Below are 20,942 nucleotides of genomic sequence, written 5' to 3'. Positions count from 1 at the left end.
CATAAACACACTGCTAAAATGGGCTACTATTGAGTAAGTCAAGTGTCATGTACAGAACAAATGAGTAACCACCACCATCGCCAGTTAACTCCCTTCTACTGGGAAGAACAAATGAGTAACCACCACCATCATAAGTTAACACCCTTCTAAGTCAGGCATTAGAACACTTAAAACATTCTATCTACCACCACGCAAGCATTGTAAGAACTAAAGCCCTAAACCCCCCAAATTGAACCAAATATTCTACACAAAAAATTCCAGCACTACCCCTGCTCTAACACTGCAATGCCATTAGCTCATATCAAAACTGCCTTCCAATCTGTAGGCTGTCTGCAAGCTCAATTGCCCTTGATTCTGATGCTCTTATAGACTTGCAGATTCCCCTGGAAGAAGCTGGCCATCTGCTCCAGCATGGGGACCAAACCGACTGGCAGAGTAGCTGCAGCTGCGAGATGGACATGCTTCACGACATCGCCGTGCCTGGCCATCTCGTTTTCCCTTATCTTCCTCGCCTTTTGCAGCTCGGTGACACGGTCGTCATGGCGAGGGGGAGCGTTCTCCATGACCGCAACCATCTCTGCGCTAGTGCTCACCCCAAGTTCTCTCTGCAGGACCTCGCGCCTTCTGTTGTAATCTCTGGAGGCATGGTCGGCTCTCCTCTTCTGCCGGTGCTCGCCTTCCTGGATCTTCTTTAGCTCATGCACAAGCTTGGAGAAATGGTCAATTGCCTTCAGCGCGTCGTTCTTCGGGACCACGTCGATCGCCCGGAACCAATCGTTTGATATGATAAATATCGGTTGCGCGCCGAGCTTGCCAGGGGAGAAAGGTGGGACACCGTCCGGTGTATCTTGCTCTTCTTGTACGTCTGGGAACCATTTCCTCAGCCATCCATTCAATGCCTCCACAAAAGACCTTTGCGAGCTGATCCACTTGTTGAAGCAGCGGTACCATTTTGTGAGCTCCCTCTCCAATTCCAGTGTGGCCATTGCAGCAGCACTGGATTGGCTTATGGTTAGTGCCTTGAGCATGTCGATTCTGCTACCTTTTAAGGCTAGTATCTGCTTCTCATGACATTCCAGAACTTCTTTCCACATTCTTCGCAATCTGTTGGAAACAATCAACAAAATTCAACAGATCAAATTATTATTTTGAGATAAACAAAGAGGCAGAAGTATTAAAACTTGGAAATTCCGTACCCTCGGATGAGATTGACAAGTTGAGGATATAGTTCTTCGTCTCGAATCTTCTCTATCTTTGATGAGAAAGCATTGGCTGTTCTGATATTAATGGCAATCCTTGATCGCAAGCTCCGTACCGACATCCTGGTCGAGTTAATTACATCTGGTTCTGCTCCTCCCTCATCCAGTGACTTCAACCTCTTGTACTTCTTTTCATATAGAATCCGCAGTTTCTCTTCATCCTAGAACAATCACCTAACCTTTTCAACACATATTTCGCAGTAAATAAGAGAGAATGTGAATTATCACTTATAGTCTGTTGATGTGGCCGCAAGTGTGTACCTTAATCTCCTGATATAGTTTCTTTTCCCAGACGCACAGCTTCTCCAGAGTCGACGAGAGATCTCCAACATTGTTTCTTCGACTATTGACCGACGAGGCTGAAGTGCCAGCTTTGCTGCTCGGTAATCTTGAGTGACGCTTTGGGAGGCAATAAGAGGACGGCACAGTGAGAGATAAAGGATCCACTACTCTGGAAGAGAAATCTGCAGAAACAACATATCAAACACAATGCAATACCACAAGCAAAAATTACTGCAACCATGTGTTTTGTTACTGCAATAAAGCATTGCATTACCCACATCTAAGAACTCTAGGCGTCGTTCGGTGAGGCATCTTCCCCACCTCCAGCATTCGGGAAACCTCTGCGCCACAGTTGAGCGCCTCATCGAACCGCCCTTTGACCTCCTCCATCGCCTCCATGACATTCCCATTGTGCAACGGCGATGATGACGGATCGCTGCTCGTAGCCACAGTTGACTGCACTGACTTGTTGTGGCTTCCACCACTCCCATCTGTATCGACGATCAACCCATCATCATCATCATCATCGAATGCCACACCCTTCTTCCCCCCGGTGGAGCTGCCGCCATCAATGTCACCACCTCCCGCGCCCTTCAAGCTTGTCGTCTCACTCTTGCCCCCTTTCTTGCTCTTCCAGCTGGCATTGCTCGGCACTGAGTCGTTCCTGGGCACCACCACCGGTTTCTCCCCATCGCCATTGGCACCTGATCCCTTTCTCTGCAGCTTCCCATCTGAAGACTCTCCCTTCGAACCAGCATTGGTAGGAACAGGAACTGCATGACTCTTCCCTTTCACATTTCGATCTTCTTCAACGGCCGATGTCGACGGCTTCGATGCCTCCGCCGCCAATGCCGCCTCGTCCTCAAGCTCCGGGATCCCCTCCATCCTCCTCACCTCCGAGTAATTCGGGCTGCCGGTGGGCAAACTCCCGCCGCCGCGCGAGTAATCCTCGAGGAATTGGTCGTAGGGTATGAAGGGGTCGAAGAAAGCCCACGGCGAGGCATCGGCGGCCGGCGGCGAGGGCGGCGGCGGCGGCCTCTCTTCCGCGACCACCTCGCCGGCGGGCCCGTACGGGTACCCGTAGCCGTAGCTGGTCTCGCCTTGGACGTACTGCGCGTAGGGGTTCTCGTACACCACCCTGGGCACGGTGGCGGAGTTCCTCATGTAGTGGTGATGGTGGTGCGTCCTCGGGGCCGGAGACGACGCGGGTTCGGCCGCCGCCGGCGGCGGGCGGGTGTGGCGCCTGGCGTGGTCGAGGCGGTCGGAGTCGGAGTCGGAGTCGTCGGAGAGGGAGTGGGAGAGCGGCGACACGGTAGAGGACGAGGTCGGCGACGGCGGGAGGGTCGACGTGGCGGCGGGCTTCGCGGGGGACCGCGGGAGCGTGAGCACGGGCGAGGGAGGAGGAGGAGGAGGCGTCGGGAGGAGCGCGGCGGCCGCGAACCGCCGGAGCGCGCCCCCGACGGCGGCGAGCGAGCGGAAGTAGGCCGCGTGCGCCGCCGCCAGCGCGAACCGCCTGTCCGCCGCGGCCCGGATCAGCGCCGCCCGCTCCCGGCACACCGCCGCGGGGTCCGCGCCGCCACCAGCCCGCCGCGAGGACGAGGACGACGACGAGAACGGCCGAGGCCGCTGCCGGCCCCGCTCGCGCGCCGCCCTGGACGCCGCGGCCGCGAAGGCGTCGTGCGAGGTGGTGCACCCCATGCGCCGCGCCCTTTAAAAAACCCTAGCTCGCTAGCTACTCTCGGCGGAGGCGGATGGAGTCGGGCGAGTGCTGCTCCTCTGGCGGCTCGTCGGCGGCGGCGGCGGCGTCCATTATATATATCCGCGACAAACAAGGTCGGTCGATGGATCGCCTCGCCCCTCGCCTAACCCAGGCCGGCTCCGACGCGGCCTTGGATCGCCGGGAAACTTGGCAAGCGGAGGCAGGAGGAGGAGGATTTAGGAGGAAGAGAAGAAGGAAGGAAAGGCGCGTGATGAGGAAGGATGGAAGGAGTGTTCCGCGTTGTGTTGTGTGCCTTCCCTTTTTGTTTTCTGCTCCTTCCTTCGTGTTCGTTCTTTCGTTCTGGCCCCTTCCGTTTCGCTTATTCTACTAGTTGACCACCCGCAAAAAAAAATGGAAAGAGGGAAAGAGCCATTTTAGCTCTTCTGCGTGTCATGCCCGTACGTGTTAATAGACAGTTTCATGTAATTCGTCTCGTCATCACGCGCTAGAATCATCGGAGAAAAAAAATACACAAGAACAAGTACTGTCTTTCTTTCTGGCTTTGTCCTAGTAACTCAGATTTTCTTAAGTTTGACAAAGTTTTATTTAAAAAAACAAATATACATAATATTAAATACTCGATAAGTAAACCATTAGGTTATATACATTGTCGGATTAAATAAAACAAACCTACCACTGTAGATATTTGTGGATTTTCTTTTTATAAACTTAATCAAATTTAAATAATTAGGCTTATCATAAAGATAGAACGTCTGATGTTTACAAACAAGAAGAATAGCATTATTATTACTCGATGTCTATGAGTATCCGTGGATGTTGGTGTGTTTCCGTTCTTACATTCCAAGGTATTCAGGAAAACAGAGCTGCCATATGAACAATTTTCTTACGCCCACAACACATATCATGGAGCAGGACATATAACTTGGGCTTTGGCTCAATTACCTTCCAATTATTGCACTGAGAAATTATCATCGTAATCATGTTGTACGAATTTCATCGTACGTGGATCATTTCCGTTTAGAGAGGCCCCATCTCAGGATTACGTAATTCGGCGAGGGCGTATATGCAAAAAAACGGTTTCCGTACACGCAGACGCACTTTTTGGTCATCACCCCATTTCTGATCTCTCCCTGACCTCACAGGATTTCCTGCTGACGTACGCCGGTGCGTGGGCCCATGTTGCAGCCTCTCACAGTGTGCCTCCAAAACTTGCATTGGCTGTCCAAGGCTCCAAGCTCCAAGTTGAATCTCAAGAACCATTGCTATCTTCGTCGTTGAATTTTGTGAATGGCGCGTTGGCTCTATATAGCTTAGCTTTTGACCGGCCGATTTTCTTCTTAAGTTCTAGAAGAACATGCAGTAAAACCCTCTTTGGTTTCAAACGCGTTATGCAAAAGAAGAAAAGAGAGACTTGTGGTGCCTCCTGAATTGAGAATCAAACTATCCCGATCCTAAATTATTGTCGTTGTTTTAGTGCAAGTTTGAACTAAAACAACTACTCTCTGTCCGACAAAGGATGTCTCAAGTTTGATCAAATTTGAATGCATTTATACACTAAATCATGTCTAGATACATCCAAATTTTAACAAACTTAAAACATCTTTTGTTGGACGGAGGAAATGTACTAATATAATTAACAATCCGCATGAAAAGCGACGGACAAACAGTAATCAAAGAATATGTTGGGTTAGTTAGGGGGGAACAAGAGAGGACGGGATATGATCAATTAGTATAATCTCAAGTCATGCGAGAATCTCCATCCAATTTACGTCAGCTGGTTAGTTGAGTTGAACCGGGTCACGGAACTCGATCATGGCCGGAAGAGCTAAGCTAATTAACCCCAGTTTGTCGATCAGTCTAATGCCTCGTTGATTTAAATTAGTGTCTCGTTTAAATGCATAAGCTATTGTCTTGCTAAAAATCTCGTTTCATTATCTTATCTTACATGTAAAATGTATACAGGATAAGGGCAATGACGACGACGACATGAGCTAGCTTGATTGACCAGGCCAGCCGACTAACTCAACCAAACTATCTAGAGTATTTTAAAATGTCCAGAAGAAAAACGTACTTCCTCCCTCCAACAAACGACCAACAAACGATGTCTTAACTTTTTTTAAATTTAAATCTATCTATCTAGACATAACTTAGTATATAGATACATTCAAATTTAATCAAAACTGAGACATCTTTCGTTGGACAGAGGAATATATCCATTTTCAAATGCAAGTGGCTATATACTACAGCTAATCAGTTGATCGAATTTTGAGCTATGAGACTGGAGAATTTGGGATCGATTTGGTACACGCGCTTTTGCTGTTATAGACATACGAATAAGCATCACGGTCATTTTATGGCGCGTGGCAGTGCAAACTAGCTAGGAATATCGATCGATCCATAAATGGGAAAAGACAGCTGCATGCCTTTTATGCATGACAGCGGCCGGCCGGTACGCGGAATCTCCTGTGTAGATGGTGCTCTAGTGGTCTTTTTGTGTAAATTTGGAGCACTGTCTTTTTACAAACCTGTAGATCAATCTGGAAATTCATTTTGGGTCAATTGACTATGAGCTTTGCCTATGGAAGTTTTTCCTCCCATGTTAGATTAAAGCAATTCAAAAGGAAAACAGATGTAAGACAGTGGTACCGAGGGAAAAATCTCATTGATTTTGGCCATAAGATTGCATCGAATAAATTTCATACGGAAATATAGAGTTGATCTTTGTACGATTTTAGAAGGAAAAAATTAAACCAGACAAACCGCAATCTCATGAGAAATATTACTACTTTAAGCAATTTAGCTTTATTTCTCCCCCAGAAATTTAGTACTGGATGGAGATCTACTGATCTAGTAGCTATCAGAAAAAAAAAATAGAAAGTGACACATATGCATGCATATGTTGCTTGGTGTCCTTGTTAGGTTACCTACTCCTTACTCCTTTCTGAAAACCTAATTATAATCCTTTTATGTCCTTTTGCGTTCTCAATCACACGTCTTCACTCCAACTCTTTTGGCTCGATTAGGAGACCGGTCGGCTGTGGCCATAATCTAACGCAACTGTCATGTAATCCAAGTATCTAACTCTGATTAGTTAATTAATCAAGTCCTCATCTACGTGACAAGCAAGCTAGCAGCAATGGTCCATTAAGACGAATTTGTTTTAGCCCTTTGTTTTAACCACAAGGGACAAAATTACAAAACATGCGAATAGAGAGTATTGGTGGAATCAAACCACTCAGTTCAATTTTTAGACTTGACGTGGGTACTCGTATTTTCTTGTGGTGGAACCAACCCATCCATGTGCAAGTTGTAGACTCGTGGGTGCTCGCATTCTCAAGCCTTCTTTGGATCATAGGATTGGAAAAACATAAGAATATGAAAAATATAGGGTTGGAATTAATGTCATGGCATTTTGAATCTTATAGAAAAACCAAAAACATATGAATTGTTTGAAAGTGTGTTTGAATATAGGAATTTTGAGATTAGAAAGAGTAAGAGAGGAGAGAGATAGATAGTAAATGCATTGAGACTTTCAAAGAAAAAAAAAATGAGGTTTGAGGTCATGTTAGAATTCCTATGAAATTGAGGCCAAAGCAGTGGACTCCATTCCTATGATTCAAACGGATTGCGATTTGGGATTTGGGGATCACACGTCTTCGCTCCAACTCTTCAGGCTCTATTAGGAGACCGGTCGACTGTGGCCGTTATCTAACGCAACTGTCATGTAATCCAAGTAGGAGTATCTAACTCTGATTAATTAATTAATAAGTCCTTTACGTGACAAGCTAGCAGCAATGGTCCACTAAGGCTATTTTGTTTGGGAACGTCTATTTCTCGGTCGACTTAGAAATAGTTGTTTGTCGATGATAGCCGTTTGATTAAGATTGTTTCATCAATTTATTTGTATGAATCTTACACAAATCTTAGTAATCGGACCGGACGGTTCTTAACGTCGACGACTGAGATTGAAACAACGCTCTTAGAAATAGCAATACCGATTTTGTTTTAATAACCACAAGGGACAAAACATGCATCATGCCGGTCTGCATGGACGTACGTACGCGCTAGCTAGCAAGTTATCTTAACTTCAACGTCACTCCAAAACAGATGGATCGTCATCCTAATTCATATATAATTCCCCATCCATCGCGCGCACTCTCGTGTGAATGATGAATTCTGGTCAAGCTTTATGTCACTAGAACTCGCTCCGATCCTGAGTCTAGGCTCTGCACCAAGGCGGGTAATTTGTAATGACTCGGTAATTACATCAACAATCGGTGTTACATTACATCAGCTTCTGCGTGGAGCCCTGGACAATACATAGTTGACCTTGTATTCAAGAAAATACATAGTTGGCCTGACGTCCTACAGGCTTCACTAATTATTTATTTTGACGAACGGCATATAGCTTCATTTTGACTTTCCGTTCGTGTTATGACTCGGTTCATTTTTTTCTTTTTGAGAGGTGTTATGACTCGGTTCAAAGCTTTGCTCAAGGTGCTAGCAGAATAATATTGCTGGCACAACGTGTCACAAGCAAAGTTGGGTGGACTTCTCGCCCAAAGAAAAGGGGCAAAACCATGTATACAAACGACTATTATAGATTAATAACTCAGTCAGCTAACACTTTTTCAGAGAAACTCAGTCACCTATTTATTTATTTTTTGAGAGCGACGCTCAGTCAGCTAATTATCCAGTTGTTGATCTTACTGAAATTTCCTGCAATTTTTTCTTCTTCTGAATAGCTGAAATGGGCTGTGGCCCAAGGCAGACTAACTGAACCTGGGCTGGGCCCTTTATATTTCCTCATTTGCTTCTTATGGGCTTTCAGTCCTAGGCCCAGGTGATAAACTGACAGTGTCAGGAGCATCCCATCTTCGTCTTTCTACTACAACTCAAGGCTCACACCAAACTTCAGTCTGTAACCAGTGACTCATATTACAGAACATCAATGCTATATCACAAGGTACAGCCAGCGAGAGAATAAGATGGTCCGCAGAAACCGACGTGCGTGCAACAGAAGCTACCCCATGAATCCGGTGAGACCGAGCTTGTCCGCGACGTTGTACATCACGAGATCGTTCCATGCTGGCCCGAACAACCGCTCACCCCCGACTATGAAAGTCGTGGCCCAGGTGAGAAGAACAGCAGCGAAGATGGTAAAGCCAATCACGGATCGCACAACATCTGCACAGGATTGTGGTACAAAACATATAAGAAGCTGTCAATTGGGGGCAGTAGTAAAACTTGAGTAAGAAAGTAAATACAAGATATAGAAAAAAGATCATACATGACCTAATAAGGAGCAGAGGATCATGCCATATTAATCAACTGGACTATTATTAAGATACGTTTATTTGTACTTTACAAGGCAATCTTCAGCCGTCTTATGTGCATGCATGCCCTATGAACTCCAACCACATGTAACTATTCCAGCTCTGAAAACAAGACAGCTATCCACGTCTTAGCTACATGGGACGGAGGAAGTAATTAACTTACTACATGGCAGACCATTCATTTGTGACAGCACGTAACTCTGTAAAATTGTTCCTCCAAGGGATACGACAGAGTTGAAGACTGCTAATGGTCTGTTTGGAATGGGTTTGATTTTTGTAGTTATGGTGGCCAGTATTTAGTTCAACGGTGAACTAAATACCTTCTAACCCACAAAAATTACATCCATTCCAAAGGGGGCCTTAGTAAAGTGTACTTAGTCGAAATTTGGCAACATCAAAGAGTCAAGAACTCAAGATACGGTGATTGTTTTCCTGAATTAACCTGTGATAAAAAATTGATCTTAAGGAGGACAATTTCAACTTGTACCTTACGTTCATCTGATCTTTCTTGCTTCCATACCACCTCCTAATCTAAGGTTATTCTGGGATATTTTGGTTTCTTGGAAAGCCAGACAGTTTGCAATAAGTGTGAATGCATTATTAAGTTCCGCTATGTTCAGGTTTCTATGCATCATCAACCTATATCCTATACAACAGGGTCTATTCTGTGACTCTTTCCACTATTAGAGACAGAGTAGCATGTTCTGATGGGTAAAATGGGACCTAAATACCAACCAAGACTCAGCAATCAATTGCTCGTTTGATAGTAGGCCAAAGGAACAACTTATTTGTTCTCCTACTGATAGTTCAGCATTCTGAACTACTCCGATCTTAAATTCTTGCCGTGGTTTAGTGCAAATTTGAACTAAAACCACGACAAGAATTTATGAACGGAGGGAGTAAATATAAAGGTTCCAAACACCAACATCAGTGCAAAGATTAATCTCCCTACATCTCCTGGTTAACACAACAGTCATCAAATGTATGTCGAAGCAACCATGATCAATGCCCACAGGACTGAACTGAATTCGAGTAATCGGCTGGCACTAACATGACTGAACTGAATTTCAGAATCGGTTTGGTACACAAATTGCAAGGATAGCAATATACTCGTACATATCACACATTAATCACCAAAATCTCCGAATTTATTTCAGTATCAAAATTATACTGGTAAATCCACTAGGGATGCCAGCTCCATCAGAGCAAAGGTTCAATTCGAACCTAAAATACGGTCTGGTCAGATCAAGATATGTAGAAACGAGATCTCCCACACGATAACGGGCGAGATCAGGCGAGGAGAGGATCGGGTTTAGCTTACAGGGGCGGATGGAGGCGAAGGCGGGCGGCGAGGAGGCGGCAGGGGAGCGGAGCACGGGCCAGAAGTAGCAGAAGTTAATGGCCCAGAGGAAGGGGAGGCACGCGAAGCCCCACAGGAAGAAGCGCCGCGCGTGGCCCTCCGCGTCCTCCAGTGGCATCCCCAGGGGCCCGTCCACCGTCGCCCAAACCGCCGGCGGAGGCGCGCGGCGGGGGAACGCGGACGAGGAGGAAGGTCGCCGGCCGGCTGCCGCCGCCGCCGACTGGCGCGGGAGGAGGCCGGACTCCTCGTCTTCGGGCACTCCTGAAACCCTCGCCTCCATTGCTCTCTCTTTTTTTCTCCGTTTCTCTTCGCTCTTTAGGTTGCCTTGTCCCTGTTTTAAATCTACTCCGAAAACTCCCCAAATTCAAATTCAGCGCTGTACCAAATAATTCTCGCAAAAAAAGTACTGTACCAAATAAAACTTTAAGGTTCAAATTTAGAACTTGCACACAGTATGTTTTTGTTTTCGAGGTTCTCTGTAGCGACCAAGGTATGCGGTCATAATTTTAGTAAAACTGGTTGGGGTGTGTTGGTCGATCATCGTGGTCGTCTCGTGCGAGCTTGATGTGGATGTTGTGGACTGTGACCGAGTCGCCGATCCATGTGTACCGTTGTCGCGATGATGATGGCGTGGCGAATGTAGCGACTATCTTTCCATAGCAAGTCGTGTTCTATTTTGGCATTAACTTATAAGAAGACAATTATGTTTAGCTGAATTAATTGAGTCATCGGATTTTGGTTCATTTTTTTATATTTCACCTAGTATATGTCTAGACAACAAAAAAATATGCGCAGTTTAGGAATGGCATCCGCCCTAAACAGCTATGTGTCCAAACAAAACCTCCATGAAGGTTAGAGATCTATGCCTATATAAAAAATACAGACCATTTTCTTCACCGTCGTCTGTCAAACTTCCCCTAATTTTTGTGGACCCCCATGATTACACCGAATCTATCTATATCTATATAACAATGTAAATACGGACCGTTTCAACTTTTTTTCTCCCTTTTTTTCGTCAAGCCCCCGAGACCCACCTCGTCCGCCCGCACGCAAACCACTCCTTCGTCCGCTCCAGACGCCGAGCAGGGGAACATGTTCGTTCTCTCAGCCCTCATCCCCCCGCGTGTTGATCTGGGCCAACGGGAGCCGCTACGACAACGCGCGCTAATGCGGTTCAGCAGCTGTTTAATTCCACAGAAAACAGGGAAACATGTTCGTTCTCTCAGCCCTCATCCCCGGCGTGTTGATCTGGACCAACGGGAGCCGCTACAACAACGTGCGCTAAGGCGGTTCGGCCGTGATTATGGGGGATGATTGAGGAGGGGAAAAGAATGGGAAGGGCCATGGGATACAGTTCAGAGCACCTGGACTGGTTGCGGGTCGAGAAGGCGTCGTCGAGGACGGAGACTGCGGCGGCCGGCGCACATGTGTGCTGCTTTTGGTGCTAGGAGGAAGACGGGCACGAACGCTCGTGCGGGCATGGCTGGACGCTCTCGGGGAAGCTGGCCCAAAGGAAAAAAAAAAGACCCAAAAATGGCTTTCTTGGCCGTGGCAGCGCACGGGCATTCTGCTAGTATAACTAAAAAACGGTTTATTAGTTCTAGATACCCAAACGAGGCAAACGAGTTTTGCTAAAACCCTGACAGTTGTAGCCATTGGCACAAAGCCCAAACAAATTTTTTTCTGAGCAAATTGGTTAACCTAAAGTGGGCAAGATGTGAGATCCATGCCATATGATCATCCGCGTCATCAAAAACAAAAGGGAAAAAATGTATTCAAATAGAACAACTTTTGTATTTTCACTTTTGGTTCTTCTTACAACTCCTCAGGTTTGTATAAATCCATGGAGCAACGTGGCACAACAATGAATCTGTGGACAATAAATCATCTTTCCTGATTCTGTGCAAACTCTCATCCACCAATCACATTCTCTCGTAGTCGAGCTTGTCCGACTGCAAAAGGGAGAAAAATCGGATCACAAATAAATATTAACCGAATAAATTAATAGTCGGGCTTATCGTATGGAAATCATACTTAATGTAGGTTCATGTGAAAATACGTCCACAGCCATTAGACGTTAAATATTCATATGGTCATTTAATCAAGGAAAGCATAGGACCAGATGGTTGTATGACAAACCATGTGTCCGGCCATGTCCAAATCAACAAGCTACAATTGGATGCAGTATTAAGACATTTAATTAATTCAAAGAGTATTACCTTGATGAGCATGTAAGTCGGTAGCCAAGCCGGAGGGGTTGGAATCCCTACCCACGCGATCTGCATGCACATGATACATAATTCAGTCACAAGGAACTGACCGAGACAACCGATAATTGATTAAGATTCTTCTAAAACTTAAACGCACGAATCATGATCGAAACCACGTAGCTCTAATTACCAGGGCATATTCTCCGGTTTCAAAGACTCTGATGTCCAGAACCTGCATTTGGTCGGTGGTCGAGATTAATTAGTCAGTAAACTGAAACCTGAACAAGAGATAACTTATTGATGAGAGTGACACATACTAAAGCTAGGAGCATTGAAGCTAATTAATTTTCATTACCTCGCCACGGTCTTCGTAAATGTAGTCAAGCCCCTTGTAGAAGGGGGGATGGCCCACTGACAGGTACTGAAATCAACAGATGATATGAACATTATTCAGATCCTAGCAAATTAAAGTTTACTCGTCGCCGGAATAATTGATACTACCTCGGATCCTAAATTCTTGTCGTTGTTTTAGTGCAAATTTGAACTAAAACAACGACGAGAATTTAGGATGGGAGGGAGTATTTGCAAACAGGGTTTTAATTAAATTTCTACCGTGACAGAAGCGTTTCGGTTCCTGACGAACACTGACAGAATTTCGAAAATAACATATATATATACACTGGACGGAAATCTGATCAAATGAAATGGAATGCATCGGCATCGGTTCATGATCTAGAGACAGTACACTTACATTTATGCTGTTTAGGTACTTTTCTTTCTCCACGCGCACAATCTGCCCTTTCTTCACTGCACACAGATCCACACGGATGATGCGAAATCAGGTTCAGTTAATTTGCATGGCGCACGTAATTTCGCGAACTGCGTGTCTTACTGGAGTAGACGGGCTTCTTCTTCAGGATCTTCTTGGGCGCCGGCGCGCCATCGGCTGTCGCGGCGGCGGCGGCGGCCGGCTTCGCTTCGCCGGCCGGCTCTGCGGCGGCCTTGACACGGGCAGCAGGACTCCGCCTGACCAACGACGACGACGAGGCCCAGTTTGCGGCCGTTGCTGTGCGGGAGAAGAGAGCCAGCCGGGGCGAGGAGGAGGCGAGGGCTTCCATGGCTGGCTGGCTGGCCGAGACGTACGCAACGCAGGCAGCCACGAGAAGTTACACCGCGGGCGGATAAGGTGGCTCTCTGGCTCCGGGCTGCCTAGTACGTATGCGCTGCTGGGCCGGCCCGTCACACCCGGCCCTTTCCGGAAACACGTTCCCGGGCCCTCCATTCTTCCGCCTTCCATTCTCCAAAAAAAAAAAAAAAACTTCAGTCTCGTGTCCGATACTACTGTACTACAGCTAGCGGGTGCGCAAGTGGGGCTGCGTGTACGTAGGAAATGCTGACAGGCAGGATCTGATTGGGGAACCATGTTTCCGAAGCTGCTGTCAGCCTGCCTGTCACTGCATGACAGGAGGAATTAAAAATCTTGGAAAAGTCGACAAAGCAAAGTGGCAGAGTAGATGGATGAAAAGGGCGAGATGGATGTGAGAAATTCGTAGAAACCAATCCCGTCTCTGGCAGTGGGCCCCGTGCCGCCGCCCCCACCCTCCAAACACGTGCCACGAACGCGGGGCCCAGCCATCAACTGCCCGTCTGCTCATGTCACCGACACGCGGGACCCGCCAAAACCCCGGCCCCACAGCGTCAGAACATTAAGAAAGCGCCTCGTCTTTCCATCTGGGCCGGCGGCTTCAATTCCAACGCCAACAAATCCCACTCTGGTGGTCTCCTCTCCTCTCACCAACAACTCCACCATCCCTCGCCGCTGACAGATGGGCCACTCGGCCTCCCGGCACAACAATGGCGCCGGCGCCGAGCCCCCGCTGCCGTCCCGCTTCGCGCGGTTCCGCACCCGCCTGCGCCTCCGCCACCGCCACAGCGCCCGCGACAGCGACCGCGACCGCGACGGAGCCGCTGCCGACTCGGGCTCGAGGCCCGCCGTCGCCGTCGCCGCCGACGAGTTCGCCGGCATCGCGCGCATCCGGATAGTCAAGGTACCTTCTCGCTCTCCCTCTCTAACAACCAACCACCCCGCCCGCCGGTCAGTCTCCAGGGTGTGGGCGGAAGGAAGGAACCGCGACGAACTGGCGGTTCTGAATTTTTCTGTCTGTTGGCGCGCGCTTCGGTTATGCAGTTTGGTTTAGTTCGTGACTGATTTCCTCCTGGTTGGTTGGTTGGTTATCGCATGGCGGTCCCCAATTCAGGCGGACATGCGGCTCAAGGACAAGTTCTTCGCCTGCCTCTCGCTCGGGGAGCGCACCTACCGCACCGAGACCTCCGACAAGTTGAGTTAACGTTACCTGTACTGTACTAGCATTACCATTTCTAGTTCTATGCTTGTTCGGATCATGGACTCGTCTTGGTGCTGTCCATGGTTGATGAACTGATATGTCTAGTACTAGTTAATAGTTAAGCTCCTCGTGTTATGACAAGTTTCAGTACAAGCCTTGCTTAGGGATTAATGGATTAATTTATGAATATTCTTCTATCTGGAAACGTATGCGACCCGTTCCTAAATACTTGTCGTGGTTTTAGTGCAGATTTGCAGGCCTTTTATTTTTCTTCTTCTGAATTTTTCACTTGATCACAGTGATCCGACTTCTCATGGTCTATGATACTGAACTGGGAAAAATAGTGAATACTGTAACTGAACTGCTTCATCTTGTGAATCTGCGTTACCTTTACTTTCTTCTGATATGAATTATATCCTGTGTAGGATCATGTTACACACATCTAATGCCCTTGATTTGTCTTTTGTTGTTTTTACTTGTTCTTGCTGATGTTTTCCAACTACAAACACATTCTGCAGTACTCACAGACCTGTCTGGAACTCAGTGAGTAAGCTGCAAGTTTTTTTCTGCTACCTTTTGTTACTTTTTGTCCAATGGCATGGTTTCCTCGATTGATTATGGAGCTGTGTAGATTTACAGATAATGTTTATAAATTTGCAGGAAAAGAAAGTCGTAGTGGAAACAAATGGGCCTCATATTGCACGTATATCTGTTTTTGAGGTATGCTGCTATGTTTCTGCTGTAAGCATTCCACACACATAAGCAAATAATTGGCATGAAGGCTTTGAAGATTTTTTAAATTCTAAGTCAACACAACATTTTGATCCAGTGAGATTACATTTGTTTTCTACAACTTTGCAGACTAATCGGTTTTCCAAGAATACCTTGGTTGGTTACTGTGAAGTTGATCTCTTTGATTTGCTCACTAAGGTAACACTGATCTTTTTGTGGTCCCATTCTTAGTTAAATTTTCTCTCTGTTTTATTTTTATTTTGAGAAACAAATATCCTCTGTATCTTATTTCATGAGATTGAGCATATTTTATTCAAGACCCAAGGGAGTAGCATTGTGTAGAATATTTTGCTTCGTTCAAATATATATGTGTAGTCACATATCCGCATTGTGTCATCCTACTTCACAGATCTAGACTTGAATTTTGTAATAAATATTTGTGTACCATCGATCTTACTGTGCCATGATTAGACAAAATGGTATTGTTTACAACTTTCTGGACGTTTTTTAAGTTTTGATATTTGAATATTATCGACTAACACTTCTTATAGCAGGACTTGGACAAGGAACACATTGAGGACCTTGCTTTGTTGGACCCGTCATCATCCACTAATACCATGGGTACCATATCCATATCCTGCCACATCGAAGTAACTGCTCTTTCTGTTTTCTTTCTTTTGTTATCAACACTCCTGGAACATTTTCCAAGTACTAAAATTTGCAGTTCTGTTGCAGGATCCTGTTGAAACAGAACAAAGCTTTGCACGTCGGGTCTTAGCTATAGTGGTATGTTTTCAGTATTGGTTAACATAAGCTGTTTTCATATTTGATTGGTGCTTGATTATCTTGTTGCTTAAACAATGGAGCAAATCATAGTTCCATATGGTGTTTTTGATTAACTGTGAACTTGTGATGTTTGAGTAAAGTTGAAAGTGGTTAGAAAGCTAAGTCTGAACTTAGAACCGTACAAACAAAGCTAAGCAAGATAAAGCTGCAGCGAACTTGTACATAAGCAGATCTATTAAGAGTTTAGTAGTCAGAATCATTCAGAAGCTCTTTACAATCAGCTATTCCTTGCATCTGTTCTCACCAAATATAGCAGATAAATATAAATCCAATTGTCTATGCATTTTTATATCTCTCATTTACAATTGTTGCACCTCATGACTATTTTTGCTGCTGTTGCTGCTATTAACCATTCAATTCAAGGACAGTTTTCGTCAATCTTTGTTGTGTTTTACTCGTGCTCAGTGCTCACCAAACACCTGAGCAAAATCACATTCTTTTTAAATGTCTTATTTCACATTGCACGTATTGCCCTCAATTCTTTATAATCCACCCTACAAAGCACAACAGTACTCTTGTTATGGCAGGACTATAATGAAGACGGGAAGCTTTCCTTATCTGAATTTTCGGACTTGATGAAAGCTTTTGGTAACGGGCTAGCAGTTAATAAGGTTGAACTTCTTCTCCATTTGTTTGGAGGTTATGTTCCTTCTGTCCCTTCTCTGAAGTGCTTAGTATATCTTATTAGTTTGTATAATTCTCTAGATTGAAGAGCTTTTCCGCCAAGCAGATACAAATGGCGATGACATAGTTGACATGGATGAACTAGCAGCCCTACTAGCTGACCAACAAGAGAAGTAACAAATAATTGCCTTTTTCATGTTTTAGTTCTGTTTCCTAGTTTAATCATATTCTTTTTGAGGATTAAGTTTAATCATATTGATTAGCTCTAACATTTAATAGTATCATTTGTTATGATCTGTTCCTTTTTTCAGAGAACCAATTATCAGTAACTGTCCCGTCTGTGGTGAAAGTCTTGGGAAGTATGATAACATAAATGATATGATACACATGACACTTTGCTTTGATGAGGGCACGGGCAATCAGATTATGACTGGGGGATTTCTAACGGATAAGCAAGCCTCATATGGGTAAGACAGTTCACATACTGATGAGTCTAGCTACCACACAGATATTTAACTGATACTTTTTGGAATTTCATTCAGTACCAGCGATTTATTCTGTAGTCATATAGTAATACTTGTCATGTACAGGTGGATGTTTAAACTTAGTGAATGGGCTAATTTTTCCTCATACGATGTTGGTTTGCGCTCTGGCTCTACTGCTTCGCATATTCTGGTAGGTTTCATTAGTTACATTAACTTCATCATACTCTTATCGCATAGTTTACGACCAACCATTATGTAATATGAAGATACTTCCGTTGCATTGCTCATTCCTTTCGCTAACTCAAGAACATGAATTAGGTTTTCGATCGTCGAACAAAGAGGCTAGTTGAAGAAGCAATAGATGGGAAGATTGTGTTGTCCATGAGGGCTTTATATCAATCAAAAGTAGGGCTCACTCTTATTGATACTGGTATGTTGGAACATACCTTAAAATTTCCAATAGGGTCCTTGGTCTTTTGATGGATACACCAGAGAACCTTTTGCATTGATACCTCTGTGTAATTGGAGTTGACCTTTGTGCAGGTGTCAAAGATATCTTGAAGAACCTTTCTGAGAAGCAAGGGAAAAAGATGAACTCGCCAGAATCTGCCAAAGATATTCCAAAGTTCCTCGAGTTATTTATGGTATGGAATTTTTTGCTGTTGAAGTCATACAGGCAACTGCACTCTACATACAAACCTAACAAACTGCAGAGAGCATATTATGTGCAAAATTCTGTGGTCTTACCTATATGTTACTTGATTTGTCTATTCGCCATTTCTGTTTGAGTTATGATTGCCGATGGTCCTTTTTTTTCATTTTGTTTCTATCGCATATGCTTTCAAGCTGCAAGTAGCATTTACATGTTGGAGCAATTTTGGTTCTAGCAACCAGTAGTTTTTACTTATAATTTTCAGGCACATAAGTAACGTGGATCGAAGGTTGTTTTATGATTCTTTTTGTGACATCTCGCAACTGTTATTCTTTTGTCTTTTGTACCATGTATCTTCAAATAGTTCGTAGGGAGATACACAGACTGCATTGTGAATAAAAAGTTCATTCTAAACATGCCATGTCGTAATTCCAAGCAAGGTTCTTGTTTTTCCATCAACTGATTGGGAACTGCCTGTTTCTGAACTGTTTACTTGATATATTTTCCATATAAATGCAGGGTCAAATTAATATGGATGAGACCAAGGACCCTATTGAAAGTTTTAAGGTATGCTAGCTTTATCTGCCTCTGCTTCTTTTCTTTTTTTTACTTATTTCACCCTCTTCCTTGTTCTGGTTTTGTATGTCAGTGCACACATTATCTTTGTAGTCAAGTTTGTCCATCACATCATTATCATAATATCTTAATGGTATGTTAAATGAAATAGTCAAGTTTCTTCACTAGTCTTTATAGTGGTTTCTCTGGCTCAACCACTAGAAGCATGAACCGTTAGTCTTGTCGTTTGCCTGAAGCAGCTAAGTAGAAGTAGCCAACATGAAATCGCCTAATAATGCATCATCTGTTTCAAACGACTCACTAGTTTGTTATTGACATACTATCCATTTTTTTAAGTATCAAGTTGACACTTTTTTTTGTATATGTATGTACTTATGAGCTTATTCTAATTCATACTTGTGTTTGCAGACATTTAATGATTTTTTCGTAAGACAATTGAAGCCTAGTGCCAGGCCGATTGCATACAATGATCAGAACAGTATTGCTACCTGTGCTGCCGATTGCCGTTTGATGGCTTTTAGTTCTGTTGATGAGAGCACAAGATTTTGGGTTAAGGTAACACATTACTTTACTACGTTAATAAAGAAGGATCATGTTCTTATAAGGACAAAATGATACAGTATCTTTTACGATAGTGTTTGGTTGAAGTCTCATTGTACTCTATCTTCTGTTCCTAGGGTCGCAAATTTTCAATTGAGGGTCTCCTAGGGGCAGATGTGCACTGTAATGAGTTAAACAATGGATCGTTGGTAATTTTTCGGCTTGCACCTCAGGTACAGCTTTAATTCCATTAGAAGAACCCGTGCAATTTACATTTTGCAATTTGTGATTTATATTTTGCAATTTGTAATTTGCAGGATTACCACAGGTTTCATGTACCTGTGTCAGGAACTGTAGAGAAATTTGTGGAAATTCCTGGATGCTTGTACACGGTACAGAATATTCTTTTTGACATGCTTTAACTTGTGTATAAAGGAATATATTTGTGTATGTACTCTTTTGTTCTCAGCATTAAATGACTGGATCTCATATCTTTTTTCGTTTGATAGGTCAATCCTATTGCTGTAAACAGCAAGTATTGTAATGTATTCACCGAGAATAAAAGAGTTGTCTCAATCATCTCAACTTCAGAGTTTGGAAAGGTTTGTCTTGTCCCTTTTTCTTGTATACTGCCAGACAACAGCTTACTTCTATTCCTGCCGCGGAAGATCTGAATTGATTTGTCCTATCTTGCCATGGGCAAACCTACTTAGTACTCCCTCTGATCCATAAAAAGTGTTGCCCATTTTGTACTAAGTTAGTACAAATTTTGTACTAAGTGGGCGACACTTTTTATGGATCGGAGGGAGTATGATGCCATATAACCTTGAGGCTGTGCCTAATGATACTGCTGTAAGGATTGCATTTATGGAGTCTGCCACTACAGTTTATCAAGATTGTCTTTTCAAATGCTTAGACTATCACTTAGTGTTTATTCTTTTAAAGTCAAAAGTACTAATGTCAATGTCTTCTATTGCTTCATAGCAACGGTTTGTGCTTTCTTTTTCCTTGATATGACCTTGTGCTGTTGTGCACAAAAAACATCTTTGAGCATTGCCATATTTACTTCCATAGGCTCCTCGTTAGTTATCGATGATTATTTGCACAAGTCTGTCACCTAGTACCGCAATCCAGTAGCTTTCTGAACTTTGTCTTCACTGACCATGCCCTGTTTTTTCTAATAACATGGTCCAGGTGGCGTTTGTTGCCATTGGAGCAACAATGGTAGGAAGCATCACATTCCTGAAAGAAAAGGGCGACTACGTGCACAAGGGAGATGAGGTTTCCTTCGCATTCTCCCTTATTTGCGACTTTTTTGCTGCTTGTGCTGGTCTGTTCAGTTATCTAACTCATTCTCTTGTCTCCCAGTTTGGGTATTTCTCATTTGGAGGGAGCACGGTAATATGTGTCTTTGAGAAGGTTAGTCATTCTTTATCCCCCTGTTCTTCCTACTATTTTTATTTTATATACTGCCAAACAACTCCATAAATATTCTAGCATCTCTTGCTCCAAGTTGACGCGGTCTTTTGATTGCAGGATGCTATACAATTCGATGCTGATCTTCTAGCCAACAGTGAAAGATCGCTGGAAACGCTTGTCCAGGTTGGCACGACGCTGGGCATCTCCAAACGGAAGAAAGAGCTACAAGTCCCGGAGCTGCAGAAATGATCACTTGAATGAGAGGAACGAGGGAGTGCAGCGCACCATGTTACATAACTGTAAAGTACCTGTAGATACAGCTTGCAGGAACAATGAATTAGTAGAAAGTGTATCATCGTATTATCTTACGTCAGATCCATTTGTAGTGTTGTCTCAGTAGTTAGCCGACTTCTTAGTTAGATCATCCTTTGTGCATCAGGTGAAGAATATCCAAATTTGTTGGAGCAAGTGATTGTTAAAAAAAAAATCTGTCATTTATTTTCGTAGCGAAAATCTGCGATGCACATATTTTATGTTTGATTTTCACCCACGAAAG

At 44.2% G+C, this 20,942-nt stretch overlaps 4 protein-coding genes across 5 annotated transcripts; 1 reads left to right on the top strand and 3 right to left on the bottom strand.

The window, feature by feature from the left end:
* Window positions 1-8: 8 nt before the first annotated feature.
* On the bottom strand, window positions 9-3,549 carry LOC100830102 (nitrate regulatory gene2 protein). Its single transcript, XM_010234542.3, has 4 exons — window positions 1,820-3,549; window positions 1,521-1,723; window positions 1,197-1,420; window positions 9-1,104 (listed from the first exon to the last, which is right to left on the bottom strand). Exons 1-4 carry the CDS (start codon window positions 3,237-3,239, stop codon window positions 339-341), a joined length of 2,613 nt encoding a protein of 870 aa, XP_010232844.1. The 5' UTR covers window positions 3,240-3,549; the 3' UTR covers window positions 9-338.
* A 4,482-nt stretch (window positions 3,550-8,031) lies between these two features.
* On the bottom strand, window positions 8,032-10,282 carry LOC100821291 (probable gamma-secretase subunit PEN-2). The gene is made up of 2 exons (XM_003565070.4): window positions 9,919-10,282; window positions 8,032-8,448 (listed from the first exon to the last, which is right to left on the bottom strand). The coding sequence occupies exons 1-2, from the start codon at window positions 10,235-10,237 to the stop codon at window positions 8,285-8,287; spliced, it is 483 nt and encodes a 160-aa protein (XP_003565118.1). The 5' UTR covers window positions 10,238-10,282; the 3' UTR covers window positions 8,032-8,284.
* A 1,424-nt stretch (window positions 10,283-11,706) lies between these two features.
* LOC100820990 (NAD(P)H-quinone oxidoreductase subunit O, chloroplastic) lies at window positions 11,707-13,357 on the bottom strand. Its single transcript, XM_003565069.4, has 6 exons — window positions 13,060-13,357; window positions 12,919-12,974; window positions 12,523-12,588; window positions 12,358-12,399; window positions 12,177-12,236; window positions 11,707-11,909 (listed from the first exon to the last, which is right to left on the bottom strand). Exons 1-6 carry the CDS (start codon window positions 13,283-13,285, stop codon window positions 11,880-11,882), a joined length of 480 nt encoding a protein of 159 aa, XP_003565117.1. The 5' UTR covers window positions 13,286-13,357; the 3' UTR covers window positions 11,707-11,879.
* A 554-nt stretch (window positions 13,358-13,911) lies between these two features.
* LOC100829794 (phosphatidylserine decarboxylase proenzyme 2) lies at window positions 13,912-20,919 on the top strand. Of its 2 annotated transcripts, XM_024459501.1 has the most exons (21): window positions 13,912-14,215; window positions 14,426-14,505; window positions 15,031-15,055; window positions 15,173-15,232; window positions 15,374-15,442; window positions 15,796-15,894; window positions 15,980-16,030; window positions 16,618-16,729; window positions 16,821-16,887; window positions 17,026-17,181; window positions 17,305-17,389; window positions 17,518-17,629; window positions 17,743-17,843; window positions 18,371-18,418; window positions 18,836-18,982; window positions 19,105-19,200; window positions 19,285-19,359; window positions 19,477-19,569; window positions 20,162-20,248; window positions 20,336-20,386; window positions 20,504-20,919. In XM_024459501.1, the coding sequence occupies exons 1-21, from the start codon at window positions 13,994-13,996 to the stop codon at window positions 20,633-20,635; spliced, it is 1,968 nt and encodes a 655-aa protein (XP_024315269.1). In that variant the 5' UTR covers window positions 13,912-13,993; the 3' UTR covers window positions 20,636-20,919. The 2 variants fall into 2 exon arrangements, with proteins under 2 accessions (XP_024315269.1, XP_024315270.1); XM_024459502.1 differs by lacking the exons at window positions 13,912-14,215; window positions 14,426-14,505 and having other exon boundaries at window positions 14,512-15,055; window positions 15,799-15,894; window positions 16,601-16,701; window positions 16,796-16,887.
* The last annotated feature ends 23 nt before the right edge of the window (window positions 20,920-20,942 follow it).

Source organism: Brachypodium distachyon, chromosome 2, assembly GCF_000005505.3.
Source record: "Brachypodium distachyon strain Bd21 chromosome 2, Brachypodium_distachyon_v3.0, whole genome shotgun sequence".
Classification (NCBI taxonomy): Eukaryota; Viridiplantae; Streptophyta; class Magnoliopsida; order Poales; family Poaceae; genus Brachypodium; species Brachypodium distachyon.
Note: the sequence above shows the minus strand (reverse complement) of the source record. Positions and strands in the feature narration are given on the sequence as shown.

Bases quoted from the DNA above. Each gene is read 5' to 3' on its own strand.
- LOC100830102 (XM_010234542.3), bottom strand. From the start codon at position 3,239: ATGGGGTGCACCACCTCGCACGACGCCTTCGCGGCCGCGGCGTCCAGG. The intron at 1,724-1,819 runs GTGGGTAATGCA...TTGTTTCTGCAG, and splicing joins GACGCCTAGAGTTCTTAGAT to ATTTCTCTTCCAGAGTAGTG. The intron at 1,421-1,520 runs GTACACACTTGC...TGATTGTTCTAG, and splicing joins AACTATATCAGGAGATTAAG to GATGAAGAGAAACTGCGGAT.
- LOC100820990 (XM_003565069.4), bottom strand. From the start codon at position 13,285: ATGGAAGCCCTCGCCTCCTCCTCGCCCCGGCTGGCTCTCTTCTCCCGC. The intron at 12,589-12,918 runs GTAAGTGTACTG...TGTTGATTTCAG, and splicing joins AGTACCTAAACAGCATAAAT to TACCTGTCAGTGGGCCATCC. The intron at 11,910-12,176 runs GTAATACTCTTT...TCCCTTTTGCAG, and splicing joins CGACTTACATGCTCATCAAG to TCGGACAAGCTCGACTACGA.
- LOC100821291 (XM_003565070.4), bottom strand. From the start codon at position 10,237: ATGGAGGCGAGGGTTTCAGGAGTGCCCGAAGACGAGGAGTCCGGCCTC. The intron at 8,449-9,918 runs GTAAGCTAAACC...AATCCTGTGCAG, and splicing joins CTTCGCCTCCATCCGCCCCT to ATGTTGTGCGATCCGTGATT.
- LOC100829794 (XM_024459501.1), top strand. From the start codon at position 13,994: ATGGGCCACTCGGCCTCCCGGCACAACAATGGCGCCGGCGCCGAGCCC. The intron at 16,730-16,820 runs GTTATGTTCCTT...TCCGCCAAGCAG, and splicing joins TCTTCTCCATTTGTTTGGAG to ATACAAATGGCGATGACATA. The intron at 19,201-19,284 runs GTACAGCTTTAA...TGTAATTTGCAG, and splicing joins TTTTTCGGCTTGCACCTCAG to GATTACCACAGGTTTCATGT.